This window comes from Rousettus aegyptiacus, unplaced genomic scaffold (genome assembly GCF_014176215.1).
Source record: "Rousettus aegyptiacus isolate mRouAeg1 unplaced genomic scaffold, mRouAeg1.p scaffold_m13_p_4, whole genome shotgun sequence".
NCBI classification, from domain to species: domain Eukaryota; kingdom Metazoa; phylum Chordata; class Mammalia; order Chiroptera; family Pteropodidae; genus Rousettus; species Rousettus aegyptiacus.
In genome coordinates, this window is record NW_023416307.1 from 6,902,683 (window position 1) to 6,921,814 (window position 19,132).

General features: G+C 51.4%; 2 protein-coding genes across 2 annotated transcripts in view; one reads left to right on the top strand and one right to left on the bottom strand.

The window, feature by feature from the left end:
- Positions 1-2,614, top strand: part of URB1 (URB1 ribosome biogenesis homolog) — a 58,124-nt gene extending 55,510 nt beyond the window's left edge. The window contains exons 38-39 of the mRNA XM_016162409.2: positions 315-914; positions 1,857-2,614. Coding sequence (XP_016017895.2) covers positions 315-914; positions 1,857-2,038 — 782 coding nt within the window. The 3' untranslated portion in view covers positions 2,039-2,614. The remainder of the gene's footprint in view (positions 1-314; positions 915-1,856) is intronic.
- A 1,271-nt stretch (positions 2,615-3,885) lies between these two features.
- LOC107519586 (melanocortin 2 receptor accessory protein) lies at positions 3,886-18,406 on the bottom strand. Its single transcript, XM_016162410.2, is given in 3 exon segments — positions 3,886-4,454; positions 6,524-6,623; positions 18,241-18,406. Coding segments are annotated over 3 exon segments (639 nt in total). The 5' UTR covers positions 18,347-18,406; the 3' UTR covers positions 3,886-4,021.
- Positions 18,407-19,132: the final 726 nt, after the last annotated feature.

Sequence of the window (19,132 nt, forward strand, 5' to 3'; positions counted from 1 at the left end):
CCCCAGGGCAGCCAGCATCTTTCCCTCCGTGAGGATGAGGCTGAGAGACGGGCCTGTCCATCGTCGTGGCCTTGGAGGGGAGATAAAGGGACCTGGCTTTGAGTTCCAGCTCTGCCACTGTCAGGGGCTCCCCCGTTATGACTGATGGCACTGCTGTGCCCGTGCGTGGGGGTGTGCCCTGAAGGGGCAGTGCCAGGCACCATGCCTGTGAGCCGCACCCCCCCTCCCACCTCCACTCCAGGCCCCGCCCCCCAGGTCTGCGGGGTTGGGGGGACGCTGATCTCACCCCTGTCTTCTCTCTGTGCGTGTGACAGAAATGCTCAAGGACAAGAACAAGCCTGTCGTGCCAGCCCGAGCCAAAGGCCCACGGGGCCGGAAGAGGAGGCCTGAGGTGGCAGAGGTGGTGGCCGACCCTGAGCTGCAGGCGTCCAGCTTGGAGGCGTGCAGGGGCCTCCTGAGGTCCATACTGACCCACTGGGAGCCAGTATTCCCCAGCCCTGAACCCGCTCAGGAGCCCGCAGATGGGGCCACCCCCAGGAGCGAGGCGCTAGGCCCTGAGTACACCGTCACCTCCCTGGTGGTCCGCTGGATGCTACAGTCCGTGGCTGAGTGCCCGCTCAGCAGGGCAGAGGCCGCAGGACTCCTTAGCTGGCTTAAGAAGTACATTTTGCCACAGACGGCGGTTGTGGCTGACCTTCTTAAGGACAGCGCCGTGAAGAGTAGCATATTTAAGCTGTACAGCCGGCTCTGCGGAGCCGAGGGACCGGCGGGGCCCGAGCAGAGCGTGGCCTGCCTGTTCAACTCCATCATGCTGCAGTTGGTAGCAGCCCAGGGCCTGGCAGGGACCCCCTTCCACCCCGCGGTCGAGGCCCTCTGCCTGACCTCCCTCAACGAGGAGGACGGAGCCACACAAGGTAATGCTGGTCTCGGGCCAGAGGTGGAGGCCATGCCTGAGTGGGCTGGCCTGGGGTGGGGAGCGCCCTCTGGTCCACGGGCCCCTCAGGGACTTGGGATTAAGTGTTGCAGCCCTGGGGTCGTGGACCATCTGCCACTGGGCCTGAATGAGGGAGCGGAAGCCCGTGCCTCCAGGCACAGCCGTGAGTCGGGGGGACTCTGCCACCCACAGGGCGGAGCCTTTCCTAAATTTCAGCCCTTTCGCAGAAGAAAAATTATGTTCCACATCGTGCCTGATGCATGTGTGTGCATGGATGTGTGTGTATGTGTGTAGACACGTGTACGTACGTACACACAAGCACACAAATACACAGTTTACGTGCTTGGCGTTTAGCAAGTGCTGAAAGGTTTGGATGCACGAGCGAATTAAGAGCAGAGACTTCAAAAGGCTGTACGAGAACACGAGGGAGGCCGTGACTGCACGTGGCTCCTTCCGTCTGGGAGTTGTCCCTTTCACACAGGGACCTAAGAGGAGCAGGGAACAGGGACAGGCCAGCAGCCGGGCAGGTGAACTCACCTGGTAGCAGGGGCTGACTTGTTCTGTCATCCGGCTGCAGTCAGAACTGAGTCTTTGCCTATAAAACGTTACTTCTCACTTCGCCAGTGCCGTTGTGGAAATGACGGGAAGTGACTCCACGAAGCTCTTCTCGAACTTCAGTCTGGTTCTTGGCCTGTGTGGTTAGAACCGAGGAGACACTCATCAAATAAGCAAATTTAAAAGTGAACAAAAAAGATTAACCCAAAAGTTAGGCAAAGGCAAAATTAACTTACCCACTCGCTCACCCCAGGTCGCCGCAGGTACGTGGCACAGGTCGTTTGGGCTCCTAGCAAAGCCCCTGGTCCCCGTGCGGGTGGGCGGGGCGAGTGGATTTGCATCCTAATGTCCTCGTCCTCTTCCTCAGCCACCGCAGCATTCCTGGTGTCTCTGTACATTAAGGACGTCTGGCTGGGGGCCCCACGGCCAGACACCCTCTTAACCCACGTCCAGATGGTCTGCGGTGCTGCGGAGGACGCGCCCAGTGGTGACCAGGAGGCCATCGTCGTGCTCTGCAAGGACCTCGCTGCCATGGCCCCAGACGCTTGACGCCCTGGCAGCCGGCGGCTCAAGCCCAGGTTCTCGAAGTTTGGGTCCTTTATCATATATCGTATATCGACTCAGTTTCCTGACAAGAAAAGTCGACTGTATTTAATAGACCGATAAATAAACCCAAGGGACTGCGTGTGGAAGTGGTCAGAGTAATAGGGCGGGGTCCTTTGGGGCCACAAGGCCCGTCCAGTGCTCCGTCTGGCCGACCCTCCCTCCCAGGGGTTTGTTGTTCTTCAAAGGAAATACCTCAAATTGAGGTAACACTTCTGAGCACTTAACAGGTTCGTGGATGGCAAAGCCAAAATGTCCAAACATACACCAGACGGAGGCACGAAGAGAGTCTTGTCAGGTTTCCTTTCTGTGTGAAGTTACGACAAAGCTGTGTAACTCTTTAAAGAAATAAGCGCCTGCCGGTGTTTTTAATTATTTTATTAAACAAAAGAATGTTATACGAAATCTTTAAAGACAAAATTGATTTGACCTCTGCTTTGAGAGGGCAGCCTTTATTTTTTAAACTGTGTTTCAAATCATGGATTTTGAATTTTATAACTTAATAAATGTCTATTTTTGTCAGATTTTTGTGTTTTGTTTAATCGATGTTAGCAGGCTATTTTTATTCTGCAGAGACCTGCATTTTAGAGATCACAGTTTGACTTTACGATTCCTATATTAATTGCTGTCATAGTTGATGAACATGGAATATGAAATTTCATGGGTTTCACAGACAAAATTCAGCCTCTTCATTTAAAGCTGTGCGTGTCCCTCCCTCCCTCCCACACTCATGGCTCCCGGGGTCTGCTGGGCCATCATCACATGTTGGCACGGTGGCATTTCCCATCTGCCACCTGGGGGGTGGTGGTTTATTTACCCACGTGGTATACATAGCTTGGTTTATCCTGAGAACGTAATAGAATGGAATGATTTCCGCTCTAATGTTATATACTTTTTTATACCTCTCGTGTTTTTTAAACTCTTTTCTGGTTTTTTAAGTAACAGGATTTTAAACCAAGACAAGAGTAATGCTTATCTGCGTGTAATGCCACTACCGCAGATGGGGCTCGTTGTCTGGAAGCGAGGGGCATTCACCTCCCCGCCCCCCACCCGAACCCCCACAGCAGTGTTCTTTGAGGGAATGTTCTGAAGCAGGAAACCCACAGGTGGAGGCAGGGTGGAAAGGCCCCGTGTTCCCTTCTCGCCCCCTTCCTGCACCTCTGGAGCTCAGTCTCCCCTTTCCCTCCCTTCTAACCCACTGCCCCCCGGACCCGGCCCTTGCTGTGAGCAGTTGGTTTTCTGTCCCCTGGCGGGTTTTGTGGGCTCCAAAGTGTCGTGCCATCTCCTTGCGGGTGGCAGGTTGCTGGGCACGAGAGGACCAGACCCTTTGAAAGCCTCAGATCAGAGGTCACATAAAGTCACATGCAGGATGGGACTGTCCCGCCAGCTTATGCTCTCTGGCAACATTTGGAGGCAGATTCTCTCCCTTGGGCTTGGGCCTTGCCTGCCAGGCTCTACTGCTCCCTGCTGGGGAGACACATCCCCTGGGCTCTGTCTTGGAAAGGCTTCGGGGAGGTCAGAAGTGTGGCTTAGAGCCCTTGACCACCGTCAGTTGGCCTGGCAGGGCACACACTGCTCTATCTCGGTAATAGTGGGCGTCAGTGGGGGATGGGGACTTCTCGGGCCCTCCCAGAGCACCCGAAAAGTACAGATCAGCCAAGTGAGCTCAAGGTCAATAAAATGTTACGACAGTAAATAGTTGGAGCTAAGAAGTGGCATAGTAAAGACGAGTGTTTTCTAATCTTAATTTATATACATTTTATTTTTCCGCCCTTCCCAAAATGAATGTACGCGGTACGGAGGTCGAGTGCACTAAATAAAATCCGCAGTGTTTCGGGCTACTTCCCTATGCCAGAGGGGCCGTTGCAAGCCTTGGATAAATGCGTGTTTATACATATAAACGTGCCTCCTTGTAGAGTCGTCCTTGACCTAGTTGTACTTCCTGCCACGTGTAAACAGACTTGCAGAAGGTGCACGTGTGTCCAGGTTGGGTTGAGTTGACCAGTTCACAGCAGTGGCTGGCCATGGTTTGCTGGTGTCAGTTCTACAGTCAGGAGGTTCCGTCTCTAGAGGGAGGCTCACTGGTCTTGTTGCTGACCAGCCACGGGGGTCCCCATCGAGGGCCAGTTCCCAGAGGAGAGCAGGGTGGGCCTGGGGGGTAGCGGGGGGTGCAGCAGAGGGGCTCTCCTGCTGCCCCTGCTAGTTGGGGCCGGATGCCGTGCTGCCTGGTTCCTTGGCAGAGCTTGGTGGAGCCTGCAGGGTGCCCCGGGGCGTCCTGTGATGCAGTAGGTGCTTCCGGATACACAGGGGGAGGTTGAGACAGAAACTCCAGGGGCATGCGGGCTGCTGCTGGACATTGTTCCTGTGGGGAGAGCAAGTAGGAGGTGGGCATCAAGGCTGGCTGGGGAACAGTCCTTTCCCAGGCTTTCCGGTTGTCCCCTCCTGCCTGTCCGCAGCCCCTAGGGACGGCACCATGGAGCGAGCGTACCAGTGCTCGGGGAGCAGAGCCCAGGAGAGGGCTCACCTAGCTCACAAAGGTCGCCATGGCGGAGAAACGGAAGAACAGAGGAGGTGCTCGCTCGGTGGCGACCTAGACCTCAGGTCTTTCCCTCAAGGTCACTTGCCCCTCCTTGTCCACTTACAATTGACCTGCCATCCATGCGCAGATATGAGTACAGGTCATCTCATATCCATACCTCGAGCCCACCTGTTTCCTAGCCAGCAATCCGCCCTCCCTGGATGGGCTCTGCTGCACTCCAGGCGCTGGGGGCAGTGGACACAGCCACCACATCCCTCCTGCCTTCAGCTTTAACATGAAACAGGATGACGACTGGCTCATAGGTCTCCTTGGGATGAAATGCATCGATAGCTGTCCAAGCTAGAGAACTAGTTTACATGGAAAAAGCAGTTCCTTGGGGAGCACCTCAGCAATTCTCTTGCCTAAATCTCGCCGAGGACCATGTTGCGTCCCGAGCACCCTGAGCATTTCACACCTGTTACGAGAGCCTGGAGGGCCCTTCCTTTAGGTTGCCATGTGGCAGTCAGGGTGAACAGTGTCATATTTGCCCTGTAAATTCGTAGCCCAGAAGATGCATGAGACCCCTCAGCCCAAGCCACGTGTATGCACTGGACCGAGGAACTTTCCACTGGAAGGATAACTGACCTTTCTCGCAAACAGTCTAGGGCCAGGTCTTGCTACAAGTCAACTCAAAAGAGTAGAACATAAAGGTGATTTCATTAGTTTATCCCCCAAGTATCTTTTGGGGGTAAACAGCTTAAATTCAATGTGAGTTCTAAAAACCAAAAGTAGAGAATGGATTTCTTCATTACTCGAAAGCTGGTCCCACCTCCCATGTTGATCAAAGGGAACCAGAAATGACCTGGTGAGTGTAGACTTGACGGATAAGAGGCTATGGGCAGGGCGAGTGGGGGAGGGCTGTGGAGGAAACAGGCCCCGTGAGGACCTGGCAATAGGACCCTGTCTAGTGAGGGGTGCCCCTCTCTGCTGCTTTTAGGGGTTCTGAGGCTCTTTATCCCTCGCTCTCTCAGAATAGCTCTGCTCATCCCTCCTTGCCCTCAGCATCCTGTGCTGACTCCTGGTTTCTGCTTCCTATGACTCCATGGTCCAAACGGCATCCAACACCAGGATTCCAGGACCCCTCAGTGCTACCTGGCCCCAGCTCCTGCTAGGCTACACGCACATTTCAACCCCAGACAGGCCCGCTTTGGGGCGTTTGCCTCCTGTGGCAGGGAGAGAGGCAACAGTCATTAGAGCAGTTGCTCTGGGATGCAGATGAAGCCAGAAAATCGGATGTGGTGGGCCAATCAAGCTGCACAGGAGAATTAACAAATAAGCTAGGCTGGAATTACTCCTTGGAGCTGCGAGAGAGCCCACCTGCAGTTTAACCACTAAGGCACACAGTAGACATTCAATAACAGGTGGTTCTCCAAGATGTCTAAGTTAGGGTTTCATCTCCTGCTGAGCTGGTTGGCAAGACCTAACCGGCACGTGGGGTCACTTTGGCTTTATTGTTTGTAACAGCTTAATTGAGATATAGTTTACATACGATAAAATTTACCCGTTTATCAGTGAGCTTTTATTTAGTATATTCGGAGTTGTGCCACCATCCGCACAACCTATTTCTAGAGTACTTTTATCATCTCCAAAAGATGATAGCCAGGAGCACAGCTAATCTGCTTTCTGTCTCTATAGATTAACCTACCCTAGATATTTCATACAAACAGACTCATACCATACGTGGCCTTCGGTGCCCGGCTTCTTTCGCTTCGCACGACGTTTGTGAGTTCACCCACGGGGTAGCATGAGCCAGTGCTTCATTCCTTTCTACGGCCAAATACTACTCCGTGTGAACACACGATTCCTCACTACTGTGCCGCGCGAGTGACCTGCATCCCTACACCCTCACTTACCTCGCCTGCGGGGAGCCTGACCAGGACATGTAGAGCAGGATGAGGAAGAGGAGCACCACGAAGGCAGCCAGGCTCACCCAGAAGACAATGACGATCGAATCTGTGGGAGCAAAAGGCGCATCTCGACGTCAGCGTGGTGTCACACCGGCCAACGGTGCTGTGGAGATAGGGTCGGGGACAGGTGTTCTCTCTTCTTCCGGCCTCTCGGCTGTGGCCATTGGGAAGATTTCCCCTTAGCAATGACCTTGGGAAGGACCAGGGCAGCAGAAAGTGGCTGTTTTCAGGGCGAGTAGCCACTGGGTCAGTTTAGAGTGGTTGTCTGTTGAGAGAAAAACTAAAAATCGGGTGGCACCCCTGGATTTGCTTCTTCAGCTGCTACTGCTGCTCAGAAGATGGATTTCCCCTCCTTGCTTTCTCCTTGGGAGGAAGAAGAACGGGCTGTGGCCAGCTCATGTGACAGGTCGGCCTCCCCTCCCCGTCAAGGGCTTTGGTGGCCGGTCCCATTAGGGGAAACTTCAGAGTCCCCGAGAGTTAGAGACTTAGACAGAGGATGTGACCACGACAGTGTGCTCTAAACCACAGTGCCAGAGTGCTTCCTCCTACTGTGGATTGCTCACCGAGGCCTGCCCTGGCCAGCCAGCTCTGGGAAGTGGAAAGAACTGGTCCCCTCCCTTTCAGGTGGACAGGCCCAGCTGGCGGGCAGTGGCAGGAGGAAAAGGCACCTTTGCGGCCACCACTATGGCAGTATTTGTGGCCAGAGGCTGAGGGGTGGGGAGGCACCCAGAAACACGCTCAGCCTCTTCTGGGCCTGGGCGGAGCCTGGCAGGTCAGGAGGCGTTCTCTAGGGCTCCAGGTAGGAACGTCCAGCAAGGGACCAGGGAACTGTTGCAGCGTGGTCATGCTTCCTGGTGGTCGGCTGTGGCTACGGGCACAGGGTGCAGGGCTTGGAACGAATGTCTCCAAGTATCTTATTCAGGCGCACTCATGAACCCAGGACGAGATGCCCGGGACGGGAAGATGCTGGACACCTGGGTGTGCGAACAAAGGAGGCTACAGAAGGATGGTACCGATAGGTATTTATTAAGCCCCTATGTGGGCCAGGCTCTGCTGGCGCCTGTGGAGGATTCACAGGGGGCTGACCTAACACACCAGAAATCCCCGCCGCCTTCCACCGGCACTCTCCTTCCCAGCATCCCCCGCGCTCCTCCCCCAGCATCCCCCGCGCTCCTCCCCCAGCATCCCCCGCGCTCCTCCCCCAGCATCCCCCGCGCTCCTCCCCCAGCATCCCCCGCGCTCCTCCCCCAGCATCCCCAGCTCTCCTCCCCCAGCATTCCCCGCTCTCCTCCCCAGCATCCCCCGCTCTCCTCCCCCAGCATTCCCCGCTCTCCTCCCCCAGCATTCCCCGCTCTCCTCCCCAGCATCCCTCGCTCTCCTCCCCCAGCATCCCCCGCTCTCCTCCCCTAGCATCCTCCTCTGAACTGCAGTGCTTCTGGTGCTAACCCTACTCTGCCTCGTATTGTGCTCTGTTCCAACAAAAAGATACTTATGAGCGAGTGAGCAAATGAACAAATGAATGAATGAATGAATGGGGTGTTAGAGATTTTGTGAGTCACCTGCGGGTATTAGAGTAGAGAGTGTCGTCTCTGCTCTCTATGACCTGAGACAGAGGCAGGAGATACTAGGACTTGTGACGGCATCACACACAGGGTGTAAGGAAAAGGGGCAGCGCTTGCAAAAGGAATCAGAGCTCCCACCGCCTCAAAGTGCACCAGCAACTTGGCGTTCGCACCCCCAGGCTGTCACTCACGTTCCCCACTCCTTTCTGTCCCTGAGCTGAGAAACTGATGGTGGGTGGCGCCCTAGAGCATTGAACTGTTTAAGGGGACCTTCTGGGCTCGTGAGAAATACAGAATAAGGTTGTTGCTGTCTGTCCTCAGCTTCAGGACTCTTCAAGGAAGTCTGACTCAGCATCCTTGCCCACTCACTGCGCATTATCCTACAAAACCTGCTTCAGTTCAACTCTGTCCCGAAGAGTCACAAAGTCATAATTTATTTCACAGCTCTCAAAAGCGTGAGAGCATGTATGCTTTCAGAAAACTTGGTTTAGGATTTTATTTTGTGAGGGTGTTTTAGATTTCTGCAGACGCTAATGCTTTTTTTTCCTTCATAAAAATGATGTGGGGTTTGAGGTCTTTAGCACCTAGATTAAGTTCTGTCAGAAACTCTGAGGAAACAGCTTCAAAAATTTAGCAGTCGAGAACTCCCCTCCCTTCACCTGCCCAGCTTTTTCCTGGCTCATACTTTTCAGCTCCTGCTCTTGGTCATTATTCCCAGACACCAAGAAGGAAATGAGACGACACCTTTCACAGAACACAGTTCTACAGAGAAGTGAAATTTGAATTTTCTCAGACCAAAGGGGCGATCGGTAGCTGTTTCCTATATTAAATTCTCTTTCATCATGTTCTATTGAAAAAGACAGCCAAGAATATAGAGTTCTTTTTCCTCTTCCTACTGAAGGTTCAGCCTAAGTGCTTGGAGAGAACATTTTGTCCAAGGGCAAGAGCTGTCACTCCCCAGCATTGGGAATGTTTAAACATCCATGAGCTTGTTTTCACAACAAGCGCGAGGGCGGCTGACAATGGAACTGGTCCAACCATGGAAAGCTTTCGCTTCTTTCCCACTCTTGCCCTTTTCTTCCCTTCCTCCCTCCTTCCCTCATTTACTTCTTTCTCCTTCCCTCCCTCCCTTCTTCCAGCCTTCCTCCCTTTCTCCCTCCCTCCCTCCTCTCCTTCTCCTTCCTTCCTTCCTTCCTTCCTTCCTTCCTTCCTTCCTTCCTTCCTTCCTTCCTTCCTTCCTTCCTTCATACTGGCTGAATGAGGTATCCACAGTGGATTGACAAAAAAGGACTCTGGATGGCATGGTTGGGCTTCATAACATTTCTCATCCTAATTTGGAATTAGCACATTAATCCAATTAAAATACTCCCTACTCATAGCAAACACCTCCGTTTTCTTGAATGAAAATTGCTAAGCCTTAGCTTTAGCATCCCTCCAAACACTTTTCACGTTTGAGTCCAATAGTCCTAGTAGAAGATAAACTCCAAGATTTTCCCCTTCTTGGGGACTAACAATGGGGTTAAGGGCCAAGACTCGAGGTGGATGGTTTTGAGTTCAAATTTTACTCTGCCATTTCCTAGCTATGTGATCTAAAACAGTCTGAGATTTTTATATCTCTAAATCTGTTTCCTCATCTGTTAAATGAGGATAATAGAATGTGTTATATAGACTATTATGCAGATTAAATAAAATAATATCTATGCATAATGCACATGGCATACTTCCTTGTTTAATGGTTATGAAATGATATATAAATAGAACTAAAATTATTTCTCTTAAGAGGGTTTGAGGCAAGCGATATCACTGCAACCTTCAAGCGCACTAAAATGTAAGATATGAGTCAAATAATTGTGGCATAGACAGCTAGTTGTCAATCCTAATGTTCGCTCTCATGCACTTTTATAATAATAGAACCTCTACTTTTAGGTGGACATATGGCTGCTTGGGATAAAAACGAAATTTCCCAGCCTCCCTTTCAGCTAAGTACGGCCATGTGACAAGGTTCTGGCCAATGAGATATGTTACAGGACAGTTTCTTAGAGTCTTGCGGCAGAGGAAGCTAGATTTCTACTACCTCTTTTTCCTTCTTATTCTCCTGCCACATTTTGCTGCCCAGAATGGACATGGATATGATGGCTAGAGCATGGCTTGGAACATGGAGACGGGGGACATGTCCCAGGGATGCCAGAGCAATGAGCTGAATCCTAAGGATTTTATGGAGCCAATTCACCACCCCATCCTGCAAATTTTTACATGAAGGAGAAATCAACCTCTTTCATCCGGCACTCTTTTCATTGTAAGCAATTTTCTTTATCGAATCAGTAAAAAAAAAAGTGACTTTAAACATTCCAAACTTAGAAATCCAAATGAGAGCTGACCTTCAAAATAATCATCTTTTTATACTATAGAATCATATCAGTATTTCTAAAATAAATATATCGATCAAACATTTATAAAGTTATAAAATTCTTCTTTTAGAATTACCTCCAAAGACACTCACACTCACTCACACCCCATTTTTTTCTACTTTATGAGGTCATTTTTTATTTTTGACACTTGGGTGGTATCGTTCAGCTTAATTTCATTCACCTGATTGGTCTCTTTGTGATTCTTAACTATTTCCCAAAAGCAAATCCACCATCAAAAGCTATACATGATTTGTCGCCATAGATATTTCATAGAATGCATTGTGGACGCCAAAGTAAATTCCAAAAGAAGAGATCCAAGCAGTTTTTGAGCGATATCAGAATCATTCAAGTGTAGCACCTCCACATGGGGCTACCTCGATGGGAACTTTGTTCCAAGGTGAACGTTCTCTTTGGTTAAAAGTTGCTTTCACTGACCACTATGTCACGCCCCTGGCACGGACCGTTTGCTGAAGAGTTAGAAGTCATGGTTAAAGCTGTAACCTGACATCGATTATTCTGAATGAGAGATGAGAGTTATACAGATCCTTTGTTCAGTCTTTACACTTTATTCTCCGTTCCGTTCAGAGCAGATTGATGATGGTGTGTGTCTGTTTTTCCTCTCCCAGCTCTCAGAGCGGCAGGTGAACAGGCTGCCTTCTTACTGATGCTGCCGGAGGTGAAGCATCAGTGGAAGTCAATTCGGGCCATCACACATTCTTCCTAACCCATAATGAAAGGAAGAAGACATATCGACCCATAATGATACAGCATGAAAGCCAGGAACTATCCAAGAAAAGTCAATCCATCTTGCTGCTGCCCCGCAAGGGAGCTTTAGACCAGTGTCAGGAGACTCATCATGTTAGAATAATCTGTGTTGCCACTTAAGATTGCAATATGGGAGTGGTCTTCTCCTAAGCTTAGCCTCTGAAAGGCGGACAGATAAAAAATTACATACGGAATCAGACAGTTCTGGCAGGGCCTGAGGAAACAGAATTACATTTTTTTCACTTTTGGACAGTGTTGGGGAAATGCTTAGCCTTTCTAGGGAATAGTCAGAAGCTACATAACGAAAATCACAAGGGTAGAAATCTTTGTCAAGTCCCTGTAACAAAATCACAGCGGATTTCAAGCCGCGCCTGAGAAAGGGTGACCCGCAGAACCTCAACTCCACACTGCGCGCTCCGGGAAGGCAAGCATAAACCCCTGGCTGTTTCCAGTTCTCTTCGCGGCCACAGTGGAGTGAGTTCCAGTGCGTGGGCACGAACACCAAAACCGCAAAATCCTCCCCGCTTGGTAGGTTAACACACGAGCCCTGGGGATGTTTCTTTCCATTTTGTCCCCTTCTCTAGGTGACAAGAGAGCTGAGCCCAGCCTGGCCTGCCACATTCCAGCCAGCTGTCCCAGGCGACCTTCTCGCGAGAAAATCCGAGCAAGCGCTTTGCCTCCTTGTCTCGCCCCCAAACACCCTGGCTCACGGATCCGCTCCCAGCATCTTTCTGTCGATTATGTGCCCGCTGCAGAGAGCTGGGAGATGATGCGTCCCCGGCCTGCTTGGCTGCGGAGGAGATGCGACCCAGAGGAACCGACAGGGAGAGACGGTTGCACTTATTTGCCAGCAAAGGTCACCCGCTTTTTGTGGAGTGACCTCCCGTCCCTCCTCCTCCAGACTCCCGCTCACCTCATGAAGCCATGTGACACAGGGTGTGGATGACAGCTCCGTGTTTGCCTTTTTTAGTTTTTTCCCCCCTTTTTTGAGTAAACTTGTTTGAACGGAAATACTAAGGACAAAAATAGGCAAGACGGCTTCACTTGACACACAACAATAGGAGTTTTTCTCTCCCCAAGGCCACTGCTTACAATAGCAAACTCCTGGAAACATTCTATATCTTCGTAATACAAACCTCTAGAACGCCCTGCAGCTATTTACAAACTTTTTGTGAAAGAATATTTAACAAAAGATCGCAAAGCAAATAAAATCAGAATACAAAACAGCATAAACAGCCAGAACCTATTTGAAATACATGGGGAGACCAGACGTTCCTAGTGGACTGTCTGCTTCAGCAGAAAGTCAAGACCAAGGCTCTGCTATGGACTGAAACATTCGCGTCTCCAGTCGCATGTGGAAGCCCTGCTTCCCGGTGTGCTGGGTGTGGAGGCAGGGCCTTTGGAAGGTTTAGAAGAGGTCGTGAGGGTGGGGCCCTCATGATGGGATCAGTGACCTAAGAAGCGGAGTAACCCCCACCCTCTCCACTGTCCTACACCAAGGAAAGACCGCGTGGGCACGCAGCAGGAAGGTGGCCATCGCCTACAAGCCAGCAAACAGGCCCTTACCAGGCAGCAAATCGGCATCTGCTGCGTGCAGTCCTCACTCACTCTGTCCTGTAAGAGCGGGTAGGAGGTGCCCTGCCCACCGGTCAGAGGGGGCTGCTCCAGGGAACTCTATGTGTGTCCTTTGCAGTCAGTGGTTCGCAGGAAACTGGAGTCTGACTCCTGCTGGAGAAAGTCTGAACCCTACAGACTCCTCAGTCATTGTCAGCTGTTGAAGGGTAAAGGTGCAGGTTGGCAAAGGCCCAGCAGAGGGCGTCAGGGGCGGGTGCAAGCTCCACGGCAGCCGGAGGCCAGCCTAAAGGGAGGTGGGCCCCAAATAGAGCCAGTCCCGGTGGGGGTCGGCCTCCAGGAGCAGGGCCCCAGGGCTGTCCCGTGAGGCCGGCAGGAGAGAGCGCCACCTCTGGTGGGGGAATCTCAAAAAGCACCCCACCAGGAGAGAAAGAGCCTGCTTGGTCTGGGACAGAGGATGCCCCCCACCCAGACCAGTGCCCGCCAAGCACGGTCCTTCCTGCCTTCACCTCTTTCTGTCCCCTGTGCTCCGAAGAAGACATGTCACAAACCAGCATGGGGCAGGGAGCTGGGGAGAGGGCTGCTGGCAGAAGGAAAAGAGAAGCCCCCCTGTCCCCGAGTCGCAGAAAGAGGACGTTCTGACTTCATCGATAAAGTTCGGAGGTTGGTGGTTTTTAAACAGTTTCGAAACTTTTTTGTGGGATTGGACATTAGACGTACAGTGACTGGTAGACGTTTTCTTTTTTTTTTAAATTTCAGAGTGAGCAGTGAAGCTAAGGAGGCTGGCTCAGACTTTGACCCCGGGGGCACAGGAAGGGCCAGCCACGAAGCAGGTTTGTAGGGGCGGGCACAGAAGAAGCGGCTCTCTGCACCGTGCCAACCTGCTCTTGAAACACAGCTGTTCGTGCATTTAGGCAGACGCAGAAGAAAAAGGTCTGGAAGGACATCGTAGCGCGCCAGGCCCAACCAGGAGATAGAAATCACACAGAGAGTAGGTTGAATAGGGAAGCGTAATACGCAGAATTATTACCTAGGGTAAAAGAGGATAAGATATATGGAAACCGCGAGGCGCCCCAGGGCTTCAGGAGAGGACCCGAGTGTGTTAGTTTGCTCCTCTGTGCTATGGTCTGAATTTGTGTTCATACCCCTCACCCCCACCCCCAGTTTGTATGTTAAATCCTGTTGCCCTTTGTGACAGGGTTAGAAGGTAGGGCCTTTGGGAGGTGTTTAGGTCGTGAGGGTAGAGACTTCATGGATGGGATCAGGTCTTTGTAAAAGAGGCCAGAGGAGAGCTCCCTCGGCCCTTCCACCATGCGGGGACGCGGGGAGAAGGCACCGGCTGTGAACCAGGAAGGGGGCCTTCGCAACGATGCGACTACAGTGGTGTCTGGACCTTGGACTTCCCAGTCTACGGAACTGAGAAAAATAAGATTCTGTTGTTCGCGAGCCACCCAGTCTGCGGTATCTCGTTACAGCAGCCTGAATGGACTAAGACGGACGCCATAGCAGAGAACCGCAGACTGGGGGGCTTAAACAGCACAAATTTGTTCTCACATTTCTGGAGGCTGGAAGCCCAAGATCAAGGTGCTGGCAGGTTGGTCGCTCCTGAGGCCTCTCTCCTTGGCTGGCGGGTGGCCACCCTGTCACTGTGTCCTCACAGGGTCTTCCCTCTTTGTGCGTCTGGGTCCTAGTATCCTCGTCTCATAAGGACACCGGCATATTGGATTAGGGCGCACCCACAGGACCTCGTTTTAACTTAACGACCTCTAGAAAGGCACCACCTCCAAACACAGTGACATTCTGAGATCCTGGGGGTTAGGGCTTCAACACAGGAATTTGGGGGAGGGGACAAAATCCAGCCTGTAACCCCAAAGCAGGACGATCTTGGAAGAGGTTTGCACCTTGGCAAAAGTGTGCTTTGGCCAACAGATGGTGGAGAAGTTGGCTGATTTAGCCAGGCCGAGACGGTCTGTAGCCACCGGACAAACCGCAGACAACTTTGCGGGCACCGGCGGGGACGGAGTGGCGGATGCTGGTGGCACAGTCCTGCTGGCGGGGGCTCGTGGAGGAGCCACCGCTCGGCTTAAAGCCCCTCCCCGCGCCCGCCCCAGGCTGTACCGGGGGCCTGGGGTCCACGTCGACATGGCTGCAGAGAGGTTACTGCCACACGAAGGGCGCAAGATGCCAGAGGGTCAGGGACTGGGGCTGGTTCCGCCGGAGGTCCTCCTGTCCCCTGCGGACCCGCGCCCCAACCCCGGCCCTCCCGCAGTGCCCTCCGGAGCCCTCTCCGGAGAAAGCTTGACGCCGTGCTCACTTTAAAGAAGTTCCGTCGTTTATCAGAGCATGTGTGGAGGGGGCACTCAGAGCTGAGAGGGTATAAATTGATGATGGACACCGATATTCATCATGGGAATGAATGATGCATGCGAGAGCTGCCTGCTTCACCTCAGTTTATTTATTCATTCATCCCACCGGCGGCAGGTGACAGCGCTAACGTCTCTACCTCCTACCCCAGCACTTGCAATGTCAATCTTTTTAATGTTTGCTCATCCAGGGGCTGTTCCTTCTCAGCGCTTTTCCCCGATTACTCGTGAAGCTGAGCCTTTTCTCCTCAGTACTGGCCGTTTGACTTTCCTCTTCTTTTGTTGTCTTTTCGTATCATTTGCCCATATTTCTAATTTTTTTTTTTCCTTATTGATGGATGGTTTGTGTTGACTTAGAAAATAATAGAGTGGTTTCCATTTTAAGAGCAAAATATTTCCCAAACCGTAGTACCTGAAATCTGTCATTCCTGGAATACTCCAGGCACCACCCCCAGCCTCGGATCCTTTGCCCTTGGCGCCCCTGCTGCTCAGACACCCTCACGGCCTGTCGCCCCCTCTCGGGTTCGCTTGGGGAGGCCTTCGCCGACCACCCCCGTCAAGGCCACGACCCCTCCGTGGGCCCCAGCTCTCCTCCAACGCCCCTCCTGTTTTATTTATCCGTGGAGCACATATTGCCACCTGCCATGTTTTTCTCGTTTATGGTGAATTAGAGGCTGTCTCAAATGTTAGCACTTCTCCCATTGAGAAATGGGTCCTAACGTCCTCCTCCTGGTGACGGCCTGTCCTCAGTAACTTACTCGCCCGCACTCGCTCAGCTCGTCAGTGGCAGAGCTCAGGTGTGAATTCCAGCCGACCAGCCTGGGAGTCCATGCACCTGGCCTCTACATCGTCATGGCCTCCCACTTGGTCCCCCAGGAAAAACCTAGACAACTATCTATTCAGGGCTTGAACACCCTGGGGATAGAGCATTTGTTTAACCTCAAACTTCGTTTCCACAGAAAACAGAAATTAAATTCAGATAAGACTTGAAGCCTGGGACGCCTGGGATACACACAGGAGTGAAGGAAGCCAGAGGTGCCCCCCTCTCTGTGGGTCTTGAAGACCTCCTGGCATATACGAGTTTGGGTGTAAAATGGTATCTGATACCCCTTGTATTAAATTTGGAATTAACTTTCTGAGAAACAAGGACACTTTTGAAATAGAATATCCTTTTACAATGGATTTCTTCATAGAGTTTAATGTCTTTGGTTTGGGTTCCCATAAACTGGGCGAGTTTCTTCAAATTGTAGATGTCATGTTTTCTTTCCATCACCTGTACGCAGATTTGGAAGACAGTTATTTTTGTCAGTGCCTTAAAATGTATAACTTGAATAATTTCTATGAAAATACCGATAGATGTTTATTCTTCACGGGGAGAGGGCAGCACCTGGCCTCTCTCTGTGGGTGTCAAAAGCCCCCAACACCTAAGGTATTTCTTTGCGGAGGGAACCAATTGGCTCCCTGTCAAATTTCTTCACTGGGTTTGAAAGTTTGGGGAGAAGTGTCTCATTGGACCTCATTTCTACACAGGCTGTAACCTTCCAACACTAGCTCACCTGTGCAAGGAAGAACATCTCAAACCTCATACGTGACTTAGAGAACACCAGTCACTTTTCCCAGAAATGGAAGTTGTGTGTGGGGTAGGGGGAGGGCCAAGGTTGAGACCGTGGGTTCTAAGATTCTCAAGTTGCCAACAGCCCCCAACCCAAAGCAGCGAGGAGCAGCTTGGGAGCACTCGGCGGTGACAGAGCCGGATGACTGGAGAGCAGAGATGGGCGTGTCTGAAGCTGGTCCAGGATTTAGTTTAATGTAATTTAATTTGGGTTAATTGAAAAAAAAAAAAAAAACTTCCATGAATGCAAATTTACATTTTGTCCGGATCAATATATGTCCCAGAGTTCTGAACTTTTGACAGCGCATGTGCGCAGGCTTTTGTTGCAGCCTTGCCACTAGCTCCCTTTTACTATGTGACTTCCCCGTCTGAGAGCTGTACGTGCAAAAAGCCGCATTTTAATGTTATCGGAAAACACACTCCGAATATCTCGAACTCCCCACAGCTTTAGTACCGTGCTGGGGAGAGAGTGAGCCCTCGGCAAACACGGCTGGGTGCCCGCGTGTGACTGTGGGAGTTGTGAACGGAACTGGGAATGGGAACGCTTCCCAACAAGACACCCTAGGGCTCTGACCCCTTTTATTAAATGACAACATCTGAACAGATTTCCCTTTTGAGCTGGTGTGTAACAGACTGTCTTTCCTTCCATGTGAAAGTCGTCCTGTTCCCTCTAGGGACTGCGTTTTCTTTTTAACAGACACATCGTGTGACTGTGGTGCAAGAAATCGCCAAGGAACCCGAGACTTTGGGATAGGCAGAGGACGGGATCCCAGGGCCGAGACTGTTTTTGGTTTGTTTTTCATGCTTGTTTCCTCTGCTAACTTGTTATCCTGACCGAGTAGCTGAAAGAATCAGAGGAGATTGTTCATGAAGTACCACATTACCCAAGAGATAAAGATGGGGAGGAAGATAAGCAAAAGGATACTAACTCATTCTGGTTGTCCTTCCTCCCACCATGAAGATTAAACATCAGTTGGTATTTGAGAGAAATTAGTAAGTCATACATCCGAGGGGGCACAGACAAAATAGTCCTCTCTCAAATCTGCACACAAACAACAGGGAACCCAAAATCTACAATGGAAAGAAACTTACCTCACTTACTGGAACTCCAGACAAATGAAACTCTATCAAGTAATCTATCTCAAGAGCATATTCTGCGCCCAGAGTGTCTTGGTTTCATAGGAGATTAGTTCCAAACCTACCACAGAAGGCAGCGGGTACTCTTTTACCGCCGTTCATTCATGTCTCTGAGTACAGAGTTTACCCGTGGTTATGTTCAGACGTCTGGGGTGGCCGTTGGAGTTAGAAAGTGAATAGAGAAAGAGCCATTTGGGCCAGCCCCATGCCTCTGCCTGGCTGGCTTCCCCCGATCAGGACTCACGTTTGTTGGCTCTCAGCTTCTTCTCATCCACAGGGATGAGGTCCAGGTAGTCCAGGTAGTATTCGAAGCTGTTGTACGGGGCGGAGACATTGGTCCTGTTGGCCATGTCTGCAGCACTGGCAGGCGGAGCATCCAGAGCTTCTCCAAGTCCTCGGAGGACACTGGCCAACTGTGAAATTTCCTGTAAAATCATCTAAGTGTGTATGTCGGTCTCCAGGCTCAAGGCCTGCCCACGGATGAGGGCCATTGGCTGGGAGAAAGGTCAGGGGTGTGCCTGATGGCTCAACACGCGAGGAGAGCTTTCCATCCTGCCCCTTCTTGAGAAGACTCCAAAACAAACAGAACTGTGAGGCTGGAGGCCGTGTCTCCGGGCAGCTCTGGTCACCCCTCTGCGTAAGGACAGGAAAACGATACCCGGGGCCCCTTGATAGACAAGATGCCGAATAGGCTAGAAAGGACAATCGCTTTTTGCCTAAAATACTTAAACAGTTAGTAATACCCAGACGAAAGGCTGGTGGTGCCCTTGGCTTACATTAAGGAATTATTTGGTGCTATTAAGCAACCAGCAAATCATGGGCTTAGACTCATTATTTGAGGGTATGAATCGAGTGATGTCGGCCCTGAACTTGTAACCTCTCTCATGTAGGCATAGCCAGTTCATTAAACCAAAGGACCCTCACCTCCCAGCCCTAACTGAATATACTCCCAGCTTTTATGTAAGCCCCCAGGAAGCAGCCAGTCAGCTGCATTTGTTCAGACTGATGAGGCTGTTTGTCTGGGCCACAAACCCACGTGGATTGACCTCTTGGGAAACAGAACCCCCAGGGTTCGCCCAGCCCTTGGCTGACGACAAGCGTGACGAAGATTCTTCTGGGTCTCTCTAGGGCCCGTC